This window comes from Thamnophis sirtalis, unplaced genomic scaffold (genome assembly GCF_051295495.1).
Source record: "Thamnophis sirtalis isolate CommonGarterSnake01/CBP01778 unplaced genomic scaffold, rThaSir2_p1.2 scaffold_3, whole genome shotgun sequence".
Lineage (NCBI taxonomy): Eukaryota > Metazoa > Chordata > Lepidosauria > Squamata > Natricidae > Thamnophis > Thamnophis sirtalis.
In genome coordinates this window covers 37,058,087-37,073,855 of record NW_028261383.1, presented here as the reverse complement: position 1 = coordinate 37,073,855, position 15,769 = coordinate 37,058,087, and the positions used below count along the sequence as shown (strand labels likewise).

At 42.9% G+C, this 15,769-nt stretch overlaps 1 protein-coding gene across 2 annotated transcripts in view; it reads right to left on the bottom strand.

The window, feature by feature from the left end:
- The window catches only part of LOC106554258 (laminin subunit beta-1), a 106,021-nt gene that overhangs the window by 65,804 nt on the left and 24,448 nt on the right, over positions 1-15,769 (bottom strand). For both annotated transcript variants that reach the window (XM_087708709.1, XM_087708710.1), the window contains exons 3-8: positions 13,447-13,622; positions 13,133-13,256; positions 10,733-10,806; positions 6,812-7,000; positions 2,683-2,746; positions 492-694 (exon numbers count right to left, since the gene is read on the bottom strand). In XM_087708709.1, coding sequence (XP_087564835.1) covers positions 492-694; positions 2,683-2,746; positions 6,812-7,000; positions 10,733-10,806; positions 13,133-13,256; positions 13,447-13,622 — 830 coding nt within the window. The remainder of the gene's footprint in view (positions 1-491; positions 695-2,682; positions 2,747-6,811; positions 7,001-10,732; positions 10,807-13,132; positions 13,257-13,446; positions 13,623-15,769) is intronic.

Below are 15,769 nucleotides of genomic sequence, written 5' to 3'. Positions count from 1 at the left end.
TTCGGTGAGCGTGTGCTTTGCACGCGCAAGCACGCTATGCATGCGTGCTATATATGCATGCTATGCATGCTGCAGAGAGTTTAAAAACCGCCCATTTTAAGCATAAAAACTTAACTTCTATGTCAGTGTCAGTGAGTAAAACAGCTGACGCGTGGCAATCCGCTGTGCCGCGCAAATCAGCTGAGGTAAAAAACAGGAAAATATCGGACAGGAAAGGGCAGGGGTGGGTAGGCGAGACCAACTGCTCACCAGGACTACCTGTTCGTGTGAACCGGTCCAAATTGGCTGAATCCCACCCTTGTTCACAAGGTCTTCCACACCAATTAGCGAGAGAGCATCTCCCAGCATAGAGGTTTTTTTTTAAAAAAGACCATGAATTTCTATAGTAGATGCAGAGAACCCCTGATACTAGCTAAGCTCTCATAAACTTCGCGTGGTTATCAATTTCTCATCACCCTGGCCTTTTCCTTGCCTCCCACCGAGCAACTTACCATGCCTTCAACCGGGTTAGCCGATCCTGTGAACGGGGCACACTCAGAGGCATGTCCATAACAGAAACAGCTCCCTCGAAGCACCATCTCATATACCGCATAGTAGTATTTCTGCAGTACTTGATATCGTGAGTCTAACAAATTGTCTCCCAGCGTATGCAGCTTGGTGAAGTTCACCCGCAAGTTGGTGACACGTAACAAATCTGGGCAAGGGAGGGAATTGTTGAAGCAGTAGTTTAGCTTTTACAGATTCTCCAGCCTTCCCCCTTTCTATCTTTCTTGCTTTTCTCCCTCCTTCTTTTTATGGCCGCGGTTATCAGGTAGGAAGCCCAGTAATATAACTATCTTTTCCCAAATGTATCTATTCCAAAGTGTTGAATAAAAATTCTCATCCCATTCCCACAGGGTGTGATTGTCCAACACATCTGGAGGATACCGCCAGCTGAGATGGGCAGTCTATATTTTTTTTTAAATAAATAAGTAAAGAAAAACGGACATATAAGGTACTGTGTTATCACAACCTACAATAAGCCCTGTTAAATAAACCTGCATGCCAATCCAGTTTGAGATCGCTGTCAGCCTCCCAAGTTGACCAGAATGGAAACAGGACAAGATGAGCTAATTCAATTTTATTATAAGGCTACATTGATAGAATCTTGCAAGTCTGAAAGTACAAATCTCCCACCGTCTCTTTTTACTGCCTGATTAATTAGGGCGGATCCTCTCTAAGTTTCTTTCTCTGCCCAGTACTCAGTTGTGGGGTCCTCCCTCTTTTATCTAATTAGGTTTAGGTTTAGGTTAGGTTTAGGTGTATTGGATTTATATGCCGCCCTTCTCCCAAGGACTCAGGGCGGCATACAACATAAAAGAAAACACATATTACAAAAATTAAAAGGGACATTAAATAAAGTATCCAAAAAAAACCCAATTGATATTTACAATAAAAATTTAAAAATTAAATTAAAATTAACAACCAAATTAATCCTATATTTTATTCTATTCAAGCCACACTAGCTTGCTGGAAAAGCCAACTTTTTAGGGCGCGTCAGAAGGACCAGAGGTCGGGGATTATGCGAAGCTCCGGGGGCAGCTCATTCCAGAGGGAAGGCGCTACCACAGAGAAGGCTCTCCCCCTGGGGGCTGCTAGCTGACACTGTTTGGCTGACGGCACCCTGAGGAGGCCAACTCTGTGGGATCGCACTGGACGGTGGGATGCTACTGGTGGCAGTAGGTCTCGCAGGTATCCTGGGCCTAGGCAGTGCCCTAGACAGCATCTCTTGCCTCCCATCTGGCAAGGTCATACTCAAATTCCACCACAGTGATCTTCCTTAGAATAATGATGCCCTTTCTTTATTAAAAAGTCCTCTATACCCTTATCACTCATTCCCATATTTGCTTGTTTGGGGCATGACTGACTCTGGGAGGGTGGAGGTTTGTTCTCTGAGTTTGTGGTTTGGTTTCCGAACACTTTTTGTTACCAGGCTAGGTAACATTTTCAGTGGAATTTAGGGAAATTCTGTTCTGTTCCCTAGATTCCACTGAAGATATTATATAGCCTGGTAATGAAACATTTGGAAACTAACCAGGGGTGGGCTGCTGGGATTCGCAGGGGTTCGGGAGAACCTCTAGCTAAAATTCTATTCAGTTTGGAGAACCCCCAAATCCTACTCCTGGCTGGCCCCGCCCTGCCCTGCCCTGCCCCTCCCAGGAGTCCCCATGTGGCCCATTTTGGATGCAGGTAAGTGCAGAGTGTGCATGGAGGCTTGGGAAGGGTGAAAAATGGACCTACCGGAGGTTTGGGAAAGCCGGAAATGGGCCTCTGGAGCCTGGGAGGCCATTTTCGCCCCCTGGAGATGCAAGGAAAGCCTCCAGAGCCCGGGGAGGGCAAAAACGCCCCCCCCCCCACTGTGGTGCAGGAGGCCGACTAGGCCACACCCACCATGGCCACGCCCACCCAGCAACCGGGCAGAGAACTCCTTGCTAAAAATTTTGAAGCCCACCCCTGAAACCAACTCATAAGCTCGGAGAACAAACCTCCACCCTTATTATCCCTCACTCGAGTTACAGATTTTCACTACTATCGCAAGCATGACTCAATATCTAAAGCCTTCACAACATATTTTAATCCTTGGCAACATTTCTTTTCAATTCTCGGAAGTAGCCTCTTCCTTACTTCCTGTTGAAGCCATACCTTGGATTTCCTGGCTGTAGGGGTCTTCTACTTTCACAGCTGGATCTAGTACCTTGAAAATGACCTGCAGAGAGAAGTTAAAAGACACACCTAAGTTTTAGCAATAGCAATAGCAGTTAGACTTATATACCGCTTCATAGGGCTTTCAGCCCTCTCTAAGCGGTTTACAGAGTCAGCATATCGCCCCCAACAATCTGGGTCCTCATTTCACCCACCTTGGAAGGATGGAAGGCTGAGTCAACCCTGAGCCGGTGAGATTTGAACCGCTGAACTGCAGATAACAGTCAGCTGAAGTGGCCTGCAGTACTGCACTCTACCCACTGCGCCACCTCGGCTCGCTACCTGTATGCTCTTAGGAAGTTAAGTTTTCCTTAACTTCCTAAGAGCATACAGGTAGACTTCGACTTAACGACCACAATGGAGGCAGGCATTTTGATCATAAGTTGTTGCAGTGGTACATCTAGTCAATTTTATGACCACTTTTATAATGGTTGGGAAGCAAGCCACCATGGTTGTTAAGCAAATCATGCAATCATTAAGCAAATTAGGCATAGATGATCGGTGGTTTTTTCCTGTTTTCTGACAGCAAAAAAGTCAAAAATCACAGTCACATAAACATAGGACACTGCAACCGGTCTTAAATGTAAGCACCTGAAATGAGACCATGTGCCCATGGTGTGTGGGTGTGTGTTTGTGTGTGTTTGTATGTGGGTGTATAGCAGTTCTAACCTTCAGAATTGGTCATAAATGGCTCTTTTGAAGTTTGTTGTACCCTCAAATGGTAATTTATGCAACTGGTCGTAAATCAAGGATAATCTGTAAAGTCACTGAGTTCTTTTTATCAAGATCAATGTCCAAGGGAAAACAGTGAAGGCAAGGCTGCTATCTAAATTAGGCAATGACTGGGTCTAATAATAATTAATCATGTTAGCCCTTCAAAATAAGAAATCCAAAGTAGTGAATAAACTACATAAACACATAAAAGACATCTTTTTAAAAGCTACGTTAAAGTAAAAGTTCCCATCGCACATATGTGCTAGTCGTTCCTGACTCTAGGGGGCGATGCTCATCTCAGTTTCTAAGCCGAAGAGCCAGCGCTGTTTGAAGATGTCTCCGTGGTCATATAGCCGGCATGACTAAACACCAAAGGCGCACGGAACTCTGTTACCTTCCCGCCAAAGGTGGTCCCTATTTTTCTACTTGGAATTTTACATGCTTTCGAACTGCTAGGTTGGCAGAAGCTGGGACAAGTAACGGGAACTCACTCTGTTACGCAATGCTAGGGATTCGAACCGCTGAACTGCCAACCTTTCTGACAAGCTCAGCGTCTTAACCACTGAGCCACCGTGTCCCTTAAAGGTTGTGTTACACAGACACAAAACCCAGATGTCATAACACTGCCACTATGAAAGAAATTCTCATATTCAGTGGTACCACAAGGTACCGAATTTCAAAGAAGGCTGATCTTTCCCCATCACCTAATTTCCCATATTACAAATTCAGGAATCTGCCCTAAAAAAAAAAAGACAATTGAGTTAAAGTGAAAATGAGCCCTTGAGAAATACAGGGGTTTTGAGATGGAGATAAAAAAGTCTCCCATGTAAAGAATTAAGTTGGTGCTGAATAACATATTTTGATATGAAAAACCTAAGAGATTTGGTCCCAGCTGCTTTACTTAGAACTGAAGATATCAAGAGAAATTCCTTGTTATCTCTCTGGCATGTGGATAGGGAAACTGTGAATGCTTAGAATATTTTTATTTTATTTTAACTTGCACTTTCTTTTAACATTGTTGATACATGGTAGTTAAACAAAAAATCTTGGAGCCCAATTCTGTCAGCCTTATAGAGTCATGTATCCAAAACCTACTACAGGTAACATTTAGTGACACAAGCTACTTATGACCTGCTTTTGAAGTTATGACAGCTGTACACAAAGACCCTTCAGTTGCATTCTCCTATTTATTTATTTATTTATTTATTTATTTATTTATTTATTCATTCATTCATTCATTCATTCATTCATTCATTCATTCATTCATTTATTTGATTTATATACCGCTTCATAGGGCTTTCAGCCCTCTCTAAGCGGTTTACAGATTTTTTAGCAAATTGAGTCAGCAACTTGCCCCCACAATCTGGGTCCTCATTTCACCCACCTCGGAAGGATGGAAGGCTGAGTCGACCTTGAGCCGGTGAGATTTGAACCGCTGAACTGCAGATCACAGTCAGCTGAAATGGCCTGCAGTACTGCACCCTAACCAGTGCGCCACCTCAGCTCTTCCATTTTGGATGCTTGGCAACTTTTATGGCAGTTTGCAGCATCCCATGATCATAATTTTTGATGGGTTTTGCTGGTTTCCAGAATTTAGTTTTGGTTGCATCAAAACTAATAAAGTAGAAGATTAATTTTCATTGATAAAGTAGATTAATTTAATTACCATTGCATCAGGGGTGAGTTCTGGCTTCTTTTACTGCCGGTTCATTCAGGGACGCGCTTGGGGGGCGCATGCGCAGTAGGCAAGAAAAATGCTTCTGCGTATGCACAGAAGCAAAAAACCGATAGAACCGGTTCAGGGGCTTGGCCGGCCAAGTTACTACCTATTCGGCTGAACCGGTCTGAACCGGTAGGAACCGACATCTGCATTGCATTCTCTTAACGACTGTCACAAATATATTGTAAAATTAAGGCTGGTCAGATGGTGACTCGCTTAATGATGCAATGTTCTAGGCTCAATTATAGTGGTAAACCAAGGACCATTTGCACCTGTCAGATCTGCTCTGATCTTTCTATCCTCCCCTTCCTAAGTGAGGAGCAAGAAAAATGTGACTTTCTGGCTTAGCTGTAATCTATACAAGTAGTCTTTGATTTACAACAAATGAAGCAAACAAAATGTTACAAAAGTTATGACATTGATGTAGTTACTTACCAAACACATCTAAATTATATTAGAGTAACCAAAATATCTTTACAATCCACAAGGCTTTTGAGCACCCCTAATGTTTGGAAACTGAAAGTCGAAAAATTTGACACGCCCTAAAACAATTCATTTAATGATTGTTTAAAGCTACAGAAGCCCTAAAAATGACTTCCACACTTACAATCGTTGCAGCATCCTTGTGATCACATGATCAAAATTCAGATGCTTGGCAACTGACTCATACTTAATGACGGTTGCAAGGTCCCAGGGTCGTGTGACCACTTTTTGTGAACTTCTGACAAGGCAAAGTCAATGGGGAAGCCAGATTCACTCAACAACTGTGTTATTAACAATTTCAGTGATTCATTGTTAAGAAAGATGGTAAAATGGGGCAAAACTCACTTAACAAATCCCTCACTTAGCAACAGAAATTTTGGATTCTGTTGGGGGGTCGTAAGTCAAGGACTACCTGTGTAAGAACCTAACAAGGGGTTCTCACAACCCAAATGAAACTGACCAATTCCCTTCAGAGTCATACTCCCAATTTAAGTTCTGTATTCCCATGGCTACTGTTTGATACAATTTTAAGACTAGAGTAGACCATAGAACTCTTCCAGTTAGCCCCCAAAAAAATTCGCCTCAAAAAAGCTAAGAAGACTTTACTGCTTTCCAAATACGTTTCAACAATTGTGGCTGTCTTACTCAGAACTTGAGATTTTACATTCCTTTCTGCTGTTTAAAAATTAATTTGAATGTCACGTTGATCTTTCTATTCAACGAACACAGTAAACTGGACTACAATGAATGAGGCCATTACTCTTTCTTCACTCTGTATTATCCACTCTGAGAGGCAGCCGCCTTAAAAAACCTTCACACTCCTTACCTAAATTAAATCTAGGATATCTTGCCTGCAAATTACGTTTGCGATCAGATTGTAGCCCATTCTCAGAGCCAAGTATCTATTTGTACTCTAGTTCCATTAATCCTAGTCCAGAAAGACAAACTGAGCTATGAATGACCTTGTGTTGATAGAGTTGCACAGAAAAAAGTGGTGAATTTGGGGAAGGGATTTAAACCTGCTCAAGTAAATAAAGACTGACTGCTTATCTTCCCCATGTTGTTCATATAATTACAGAGATACAATTCTCTGGTCTTCCAAGTGACATTGCCAATTGCATTTCATTCTGACTTCCATACAATAGCACTGACTTCACCATAGCTGGAGGGCTCAATCTCAGAGTATCGCTCGTCGCACATTGCTTGATTGACATGTGTTGGGATCTGAGTGGGAACAGCTGGGAAGAGCTTGGAGCAATTGAAAGCAAAGTAACGGTAAATTTTCCAGCTTTGCCCAAAATCTGATGAACGCTCAATGAGCATTGCTGCTGGACGGAAAGTCTGAAAAAGAAAGAAGAGAGGAGTTAACTGGAGAATATTTGTCGTTACTGTAGCTAACTTCCCTGTATATCATTAAAAGATGATCTCTACCTTAAAATGTCCAAAACATACATGAATAGCAAAGCAAGTCAGATAACAAAAGAGACTGGCTTTCCTAGTTGCAAGTTTGATTTTTACTCGCTTCCCCCTCCCCTTTAGACCCTCTGTATATTTCATTCATTCATTCATTCATTCATTCATTCATTCATTCATTCATTCATTCATTCATTCATTCATTCATTCAACAGGGAACAAAAGAGACTGGCTTTTCTAGTTGCAAGTTTGATTTTCATTCGCTTCCCACCCACCCCTCAGACCCTCTGTATATTTTATTCATTCATTCATTCAATTTCTATATAATACAGTACATTTCCATGATATTAAGGAAGGGTTTCCATGACTTGCTCAAAATGTAATACATTTTTATTTTACCAGCACTTTTCATACATATTTCCACTTGTGGAATACCTACAGGACCTGTCCCAGAGGGTTGAGTGTCCATTTGTCTTAACACCTTTTTGAGTCAGATGCTGCAGTGATTCAGGGAGTCCCAATAAATAGAAGGAAAGGGCCTCTTGTGTTTTACTGCACCCCCATCATGACTAGATCCATCTAGCTCTCTGATACAGGATGTATGTCCTCCTACAGCCCCAGATTTGCTTGGGATAGCAACGTATGGAGGTTTCTGCCACATCCAGAGAAATCCACCAATTGCTGCACCTAACATGCCCTGCAATGAATTGTTAGGATAGTTTCATTCACTGGCCTCATTACAAAGCACTGCTGAGATCTGTCATAGGAAAAGAGCACAGTTACAGTATGTCAACGTCATTTGCGCTACTCATGGACTAGAACCATGATGGCAAACCTATGGCACGTGAGCCAGAGGTGGCACACAGCACCCTCTCGGTGGGAACGCAAGTTATCGCCCCAGTTCAGCTTTGCCCCACATGCGCTCGCGCATCCTGCCAGCCAACTGGTCTATGGTTCTCTGCCGCACATTCGCCGTGTGTGTGTGTGTGTTTGTGTGTGTGTGTGTGTGTGAGGCACATGAGGGGACGTGCGCATGCATGGGGGGACATGGCATGTGTGAGAGGGCATACATGGGGGCGCATGCGGGGGGCGCTTTGGGCACTCGGTCCAGAAAAGGTTAGCCATCACTGGACTAGAGGATCCCATAGTAAGCTGGTTCTTCACATGTGTACTACAGGCAGCTTATTTTGAGGCTGAGAGTCTCTGAAATGCAAATCCCAGCAATCCAAGACAGCACAGCGACTGACTTGAAATTATAGACCTATGGTCCAACAAATGAAAACATTAGAGAGGGTCCAGAGCAGTGGTGGGTTTCAAATTTTTTAGAACCTATTCTGTAGGTGTGGCCTGTTTTGTGGGAGTGGCTTGGCGGCCGTGTGACTGGGTGGGCGTGGCCAACTTGGAAAATGTGGTGAGGCTCACTTAACAATGCTCTTGCTTAGCAACCAAAATTTTGGGCTCAATTGTGGTCATAAGCTCCCCTCCTTCCTTCTCTTTGAGAAGAACTCCGTTTTCAAGCTGCTTGTGAAAGAGGAGGAAGGGGGCAGGGAGAGGCTTTTCAGGAGCCCAGAGCAGCGCTGAAGCCAGGGAAGGGAGCGTTCTGGTACTGGGCCTCCAGAAGAACGGATACTAGGAGGCACACTAAATTTCACCAACCGGTACGCCCGTACTGGTGCGTACCAGCTGAAACCCACCCCTGGTCCAGAGGTATTTTACAAGAAGAGTCCTCAACTCCTCTGCTCGTAATAAAATTTCGTATACCATCAGGCTTGAAATTTTATGCCTGGATAACCTTGAACTACACCGTTTACATTACAACCTGAGCTTAGTGCAAAAGATAATCTGCCATAACGTCCTACCAGTTAATGACTACTTTTACTTCAACTGCAATAACGCAAGGGCTATCCATAGATACAAACTAAATGTTCGAATCTTGATTGCAGGAAAAACGATTTCAGCAATAGAATAGTAAATGTGTGGAACACCCTACTGGATCCTGTTGTTAGTTCCTCTAACCCCCATACCTTTTACCTTAAGCTGTCTACCGTGGACCTTACGCCTTTCTTAAGAGGTCCCTAAGGGGGCGTGCCTAAGCGCACCAGCGTTCCTACCGTCCCTGTCCTACTGTCCCATTTATACGTACTCTTTTTATGTGTTTATGGCTATGTTTTGCTTATTTTATCCATTTATTTGTGCCACTTTTTCATGTGTTTTTCATACTTCTTTCCTTGTACTTGTTGACAAATAAAATAAAATAAATCTGAGAAGAATCAAGTTGATTCTAGAGATAAGTAACATCCATATACCTTTCAAAAGAGATAATCAAAAGCTGAAAGGAAGCATGAAAGCCACCTAGAGTCACCTTGTAGAAGAGCCGGGCGGCATAGAAATTTAATAAATACATTTTTAAAAAGACCAAAACACCGCCTCACCAGTAATCAACACCTAGATAAGCAGAGATTAACACCAAGATTAATACAAGACCAACAATCAAGGAGCAAAAAAATACTCCAATTAAGGAACTACCAAATGAGAAAAGTGATCAAACCATAAACCACAGCTTAATCAAGGAATCACCAAGAATACTCCCACTAACACTCATAGAGCAAGCCACTTGTATATAAAGAGAGTAAACCCCACACTAACATCAGCACTGATGATGTTACCTAGTTGGATAATGAAACATCTAATAAGAAAACAATCAAGCTCAGAGTCCACCAAGGACCCCATGAACCAAGTGGGTGGGGGAAGACCACTATAGTTTTTGTGAGTAAAACATTGGGAAGAATTTTATTCAACCAAGGAAGGAAGTAGTGAGGACACGGATGCAGAGTAGGCAAAGATGCTTTGTGGTGCACTTCATGATACACTCAGCCTAGATTAAAAACAGAAATTCCTGCCGTGCTGGGTAACATTTAAGTGCCAACTGAAAGCTTAAATATATTATTATATTACCATGTACGAGTTTCACAAATGCAAATAGCCACTGGGAACGGATGCGTGGAATAATAATCAAGTGCGCAGCAGGCAGGAAGATCTTTAAACTCTTTAAACTCTGCTCGTTGGGGTTTTTATGAAAATTACTTTTCTAAAAAGAGAGGAAATCTTCCATTGGCACAAACTTAAATTGGCCCAGAAACCTAACTATTTGCAGAAAAGCACATTAATTTACACTCTCATTTTTTAAAAGAAACATCAAAAAATACAACTATGCAATGCTTTCATCAGATACTTTTTCTGATGAAGGCAAAACATCTAATATCCTCTCTATTGCATCTGCTGATTCATAGATCCTCAGTAAAGGTAAAGGTTCCCCTTGCACATATGTGCTAGTCATTCCTGACTCTAGGGGGCGGTGCTCATCTCCATTTCTAAGCCGAAGAGCCAGCGCTCTCCGTGGTCATGTGGCCAGCATGACTAAATGCCAAAGGTGCACGGAACACTGTTACCTTTCCACCAAAGGTGATTCCTATTTTTTCTACTTGCATTTTTATGTGCTTTCGAACTGCTAGGTCAGCAGAAGCAGGGACAAGTAATGGAAGCTCACTCCATTATGCGGCGCTAGGGATTCGAACCGCTGAACTGTTGACCTTTCTGATCAACAGGCTCAGTGTCTTAGCCACTGAGCCATTGTGTCCTTCTAGATCCTCAGTACAGTACCTTAAATTTCATTATGAGATGGGTAAAGTGGAATTCAGCTTCCAGGTCCAATCGAATGCTGACCTGCTCTACACCTGGAGAGGGACAAAAGACAAAAATTAGGCCTTTCTCAAGAACTCTGCTCAAGTAGTCTTGATATCTTGTAATACTCAAGAAAGCAGGTTAAGGCATTCTGGATAAAAATGTGGTGGATCATGCAAAATATCTTTAAAAGAAGGATAAAGTTTACTCCTCAGTTATTCTTACTAGGTATATGTACTGACTTTACAGTGGTAGAGACTAACTTGATTCTGCACCTAATAACGGCAGCAAGACTGTTGGTGGCGCAATACTGGAAGAAGGAAGACCTGCCTACAACTCAAGAATGGACATTGAAAGTTACAAACTTAGCCGAGATAGCTAAAATATCGGCATATCTTAAAGATCACTCAAATGAGAGATATAAACAAGACTGGAAAAAATGGATTGACTATATACAAAATAAATACAGGACCAAGAAATTCCAGTTAGCCTATGCTTAAGATCAGAAACGATTTAAATTGTTTAAAGTTAGCTCAGCAAGAAGAAGCTAGGATCAATGTAGAGATGTCATTAATTTCTTTATTTCTTTTTTCTCAATAGATTTTAGACTGTGTTTGTTAAAAATCCATACCGTGTACGGGTTCTGGGAAGTCGGGGGGGGGGAAGGAGGAGGGGGGTTGGGGGGGGAGGTTGGAGGGAGGGAGGGGTATACATTAGGCTAGACAAGAATTTGTTGGTAAACTAGAACTATTTTGACATACAAAAAATTGTACTCCGATGTCTTACTGATTGAGGAATGATGAAATGTTTGTTTTAAAAGAAATAAAACTTTTGAAAAAAAAAAAAAAAAAGAAAGCAGGGACTTTCTTGTGCAGTCGGAAGTCTAATCTGTCAGGGCAGCTTCCCCCGAGACTGAGAACCTCCATCATTCAGGATTCCAAATTGTGTAGCATGGAGATTCCAAGAATCAGGTTCTCTTCAGCAAACATGCGTCTTCTAACCCAAAGAGGACAACACAGCAGAATGACAAGAACGCAGCAAAAAAAGCTGAATTTAGATAACGTATCTCCAGTCACGTATGGAGAAAAAAAAAAATCCTCCATAAAGTCTTGAGATAGCTCTCATCATACAGCACATCCTCAAAGTGTTTGAGATACAAAGGATGTTGCCACAAAGCATCATTCTCAATTCCTACTTGTATGCTGTGATTTAATGTCAGATTTGTTCCTGAGGATCTGGAAAAAATAGTCTCATAAAGCTGCAGATACTTTATTGTTCCTACTATTCTGCTCCATTTTCTGCAAATGTGAATGCTGCTTACCTGTATGTAGGCAGGAGCCAGGAGGAGGCAGTTCTGTGGATCCACACATGCTCCCCACCCCCGCCGGCTGCAACCCATGCTCCACCTGGTCAGCCGGGCGGCCGGCAGAGAAAGCGGCGAGCAAGCAAGCGGGCGGGCAGGAGGGACCGTTCTGGCCTCCAACGCTGTCCCACAGGGACTCGTTTCCCTGCCTCCTTCCCCCGAGAGCCGCAGGCGGCAGGAAAAATGAGAATTTTTCGGGGTTCTGTGGGTGTGGCTAGGTGGGGGCATGTGACTGAGTGGGTGTAGGCATGAGTGATGTCTAGTTGGCCACGCCCACTCAGTCACATCCCCCCCACCTAGCCACGCTCACAGAACCAGTAGTAAAAGAAATTGAAACCACCCCTGATAGGTTAGGTGGAGGGAGAGGGAGAGAGAGAGAGAGAGAGAGAGAGAGAGGGAGAGAGGGAGAGAGGGAGAGAGGGAGAGAGGGAGAGAGGGAGAGGGAGAGGGAGAGGGAGAGGGAGAGGGAGAGGGAGAGGGAGAGAGAGAGAGAGAGAGAGAGAGAGAGAGAGAGAGAGAGAGAGAGAGAGAGAGAGAGAGAGAGAGACTCCTAAAGTAAAGCTCCCTGTAGTTCCAGTTTAGCCAATGGTGATTGATATTGGTAATTGTAATTCCACAGTATTTGGAACAGAGACTCCATTTGGTGTAGTAGTTGAGGCATCGGTCTAGAAATGTGGAAACTGTGAGTTCTAGTCTCACCTGAGGCACAAAGCCAGCTGATGATCTTGGACCAAGCATTCTGTCTTGCACAATCTTTTTCAGTTCATGGAAAATACAATATGACTATCACATCTGGACTTCAAAAGTCTGAGAGCCCACTAGGTGGCAGCAAATATAGTGGTGCTGATACAGAGGTCAGCTGTGGTCAGCCAAGATCTGGCAACACTAATGATGAAAAATGTCTTGTTGGAGGCCAACAAGATCTGGAGATATGTAATTTTGGGGAGTTGTTGGACATCTGGAACCAATGAAGATGAAACATTGGCTTCCAAAACTTCCAAATTAGTTATTCTTACCATTCTCAGACTGCCACCAGGTCTGTTCACCATTCTCGCCAGTGAGGTAGATGACATTCTCAATGTGGTGGCTCTCACGGAAAGAGGCTGAGCGAGAGTCACAAATGAAGCATTTTTCAGAGTCCTGTCAAAAGAATCATTCTGGTTTAAATATACAGAAGCATTGCACGTACCTTCAATGACCTTCATTATGGTATGTGTTACCGGCATCTCTAGTCCAGGGGTTTCCAAACTTGGTAACTTGAAGACTTGTGGACTTCAATTCCCAGAATTCCCCAGCCCACATGAGTTCACAAGTTCTCAACTAGAGTTACCTGAAGATGGCTAACAATGCAATATTCCTGAGGCTCTTCCAGGCCACATGTTGATGTAGTGCTCAGGTTTTGGGCCCTCCCAATGAGCAGGTTTCCTGTGGCTGGGTAACAGCTTCCTTCCAAACAACCATGGTATAGGTCAGGCTCTTCTGTGCCCTGAATGTCAGCTATCTGGCCTGGTTAAAGAAACAACAGAACAGCCTCACCCAGTCTGTTTTGTTTTTTTAATGAAATATCTTGGCATTGGGAAAAAAACATCATCCCTTCCAAAAAGTCAAGAACACCATGCCCCTTCCCCACAAAGAAACCTATTCATAATTAATAACAGTGTCAACTGTAAATGACTCCAACCTGGTACATCCAAGCCAAAAAAAATCTCAAAAAGCGGAGATGAAAAGGTAACTCTTGTTCCAGAAGGAAGATATAAAGGCTAGGTTTGCATGTCACAGAAGCCCAGTTACTCACAAGGTACTACATCACTAATACAGGTAATCCTCGACGTACGGCCTCAATTGAGCCCAAAACTTCTACTGCTAAGCGAGACAGTTGTAAAGTGAGCCTGGCCCCATTTTATGACCTTTCTTGCCACAGTTGTTAAGTGAATCACTGCAGTTGCTAAATCGATAAGATGGCTGTTAAATGAATCTAAGTGAATCCTTGACTTTGCTTGTCAGAAAGTCACAAAAGGGGATCACATGACCCCAGGACCAGAGGTGGTATTCAGCAGGTTCTGACCAGTCCTGGAGAACTGGTAGCGGAAATTTTGAGTAGTTCAGAGAATGGGTAAATACCACCTCTGACTGGCCCCACCCCCATCTATTCTCAGCCTCCCGAGTCCCAGGAAAGGGGGATTTTACAGTATCCTTCCCCTGCCATGCCCACCAAGCCATGCCCACCAAGCCATGCCACACCCATTAAGCCATGCCCACAGAACTGGTAGTAAAAAAAATTGAATCCCACCACTGCCCAGGGACACTACAATCGCCATAAATATGGATCAGTTGCCAAGCATCTGAATTTTGATCATGTGACCATGAGGATGCTGCAATGGTCGTAAGTCTAAAAAATGGTCACAAGTCACTTTTTTCTGCGCTGTTTGTAACTTTGAACAGTCACTAAACGAATGGTCATAAGTCGAGAACTACCTGTACTCACAAGAATTTTAATAGATTGCAAATACACCATATTTGATAGCTCCTGCTTAGCTCTTTCTGCCAGAGATCAGCCTTCTTATTCCCCCACCCCCACCCCAAAGTCAACAAACAGAAACCAAACATAAACCATGATTTCTTATTCTGGCATATTAAGGGTTCCCATATCCCAATTAGTCCATCCCAATAATTTTAACCAATATTTAAGCTTCCAGGTTTCTTTAGCTATTGCTATTGATTAGACTGGCCAGCTAGGAACAATTGCTCCAGAAAAATTATTCATTCTGTCTTGCTATGAAATACAAATGCATTGTTGTAAAATCCTACAACTATATGCCAGTTCAACTCATGAGTTTCCATTAGGTATCAGTGGAAGGAAGCAGATGATGGATGAAGTAGCCTGCTGGTTCTGGGGCTGACTCACAGTAAAAATGCCTTTTAGTTCTAGAGGGAATAGAATGAAAAAAATAAAATCTTATTTTGTATTCCCTTACCGAAGGAAAAGCTAATAACTGTGGTTTTTTTCTCTACACACACTAATGATCTACTATGCACATACGGAAGATTAAAATAGTAAACAAACCCACATCTGGGAATGCTAATTTCCCCAGCCACTCATCTGCAAATGATGGTTTCTGCCAGGGGAGAAGTTCAGGCTACAAGGAGAACCCAGAGGCTTACTCGTTCTCTGGGGATCCTTTCCCCACGTACGGTGTGTTTTGGCAGTGAATTTTGATCATGCCTCTTGAAATCTAATGTCCATAATCAAATTGCATAATTAGAATCCTAAGAAGAACCAACTGGGAGTTGAGTAAGAGACAAAATACTTCACTGAGGACCACATGATCTCTTTATCACAAAGGTGCTTTTTTCAAAAGGCAGCTAGATTTTTTCTTGTCCCCCCCCCCCCCCCCGGAGACGTTTCACTTCTCGTCCAAGAAGCTTTTTCGGTTCTGACTCCTCACCTTCCCTGGTTGCCCAGTTTTGTGCCATCCATTATGCCATCAATCCTGCCCACGATTAAAAAGTACAGGTAGTCCTCAACTTGCAACTATTTAATTAGCAACTGTTCAAAGTGACAAGAAAAAGTAACTTACAGTATGACCGGTGCTTACGCTTATGACATACCGTATTTTTCAGAGTATGAGACGCATCTTTTTCCCACAAAAAAA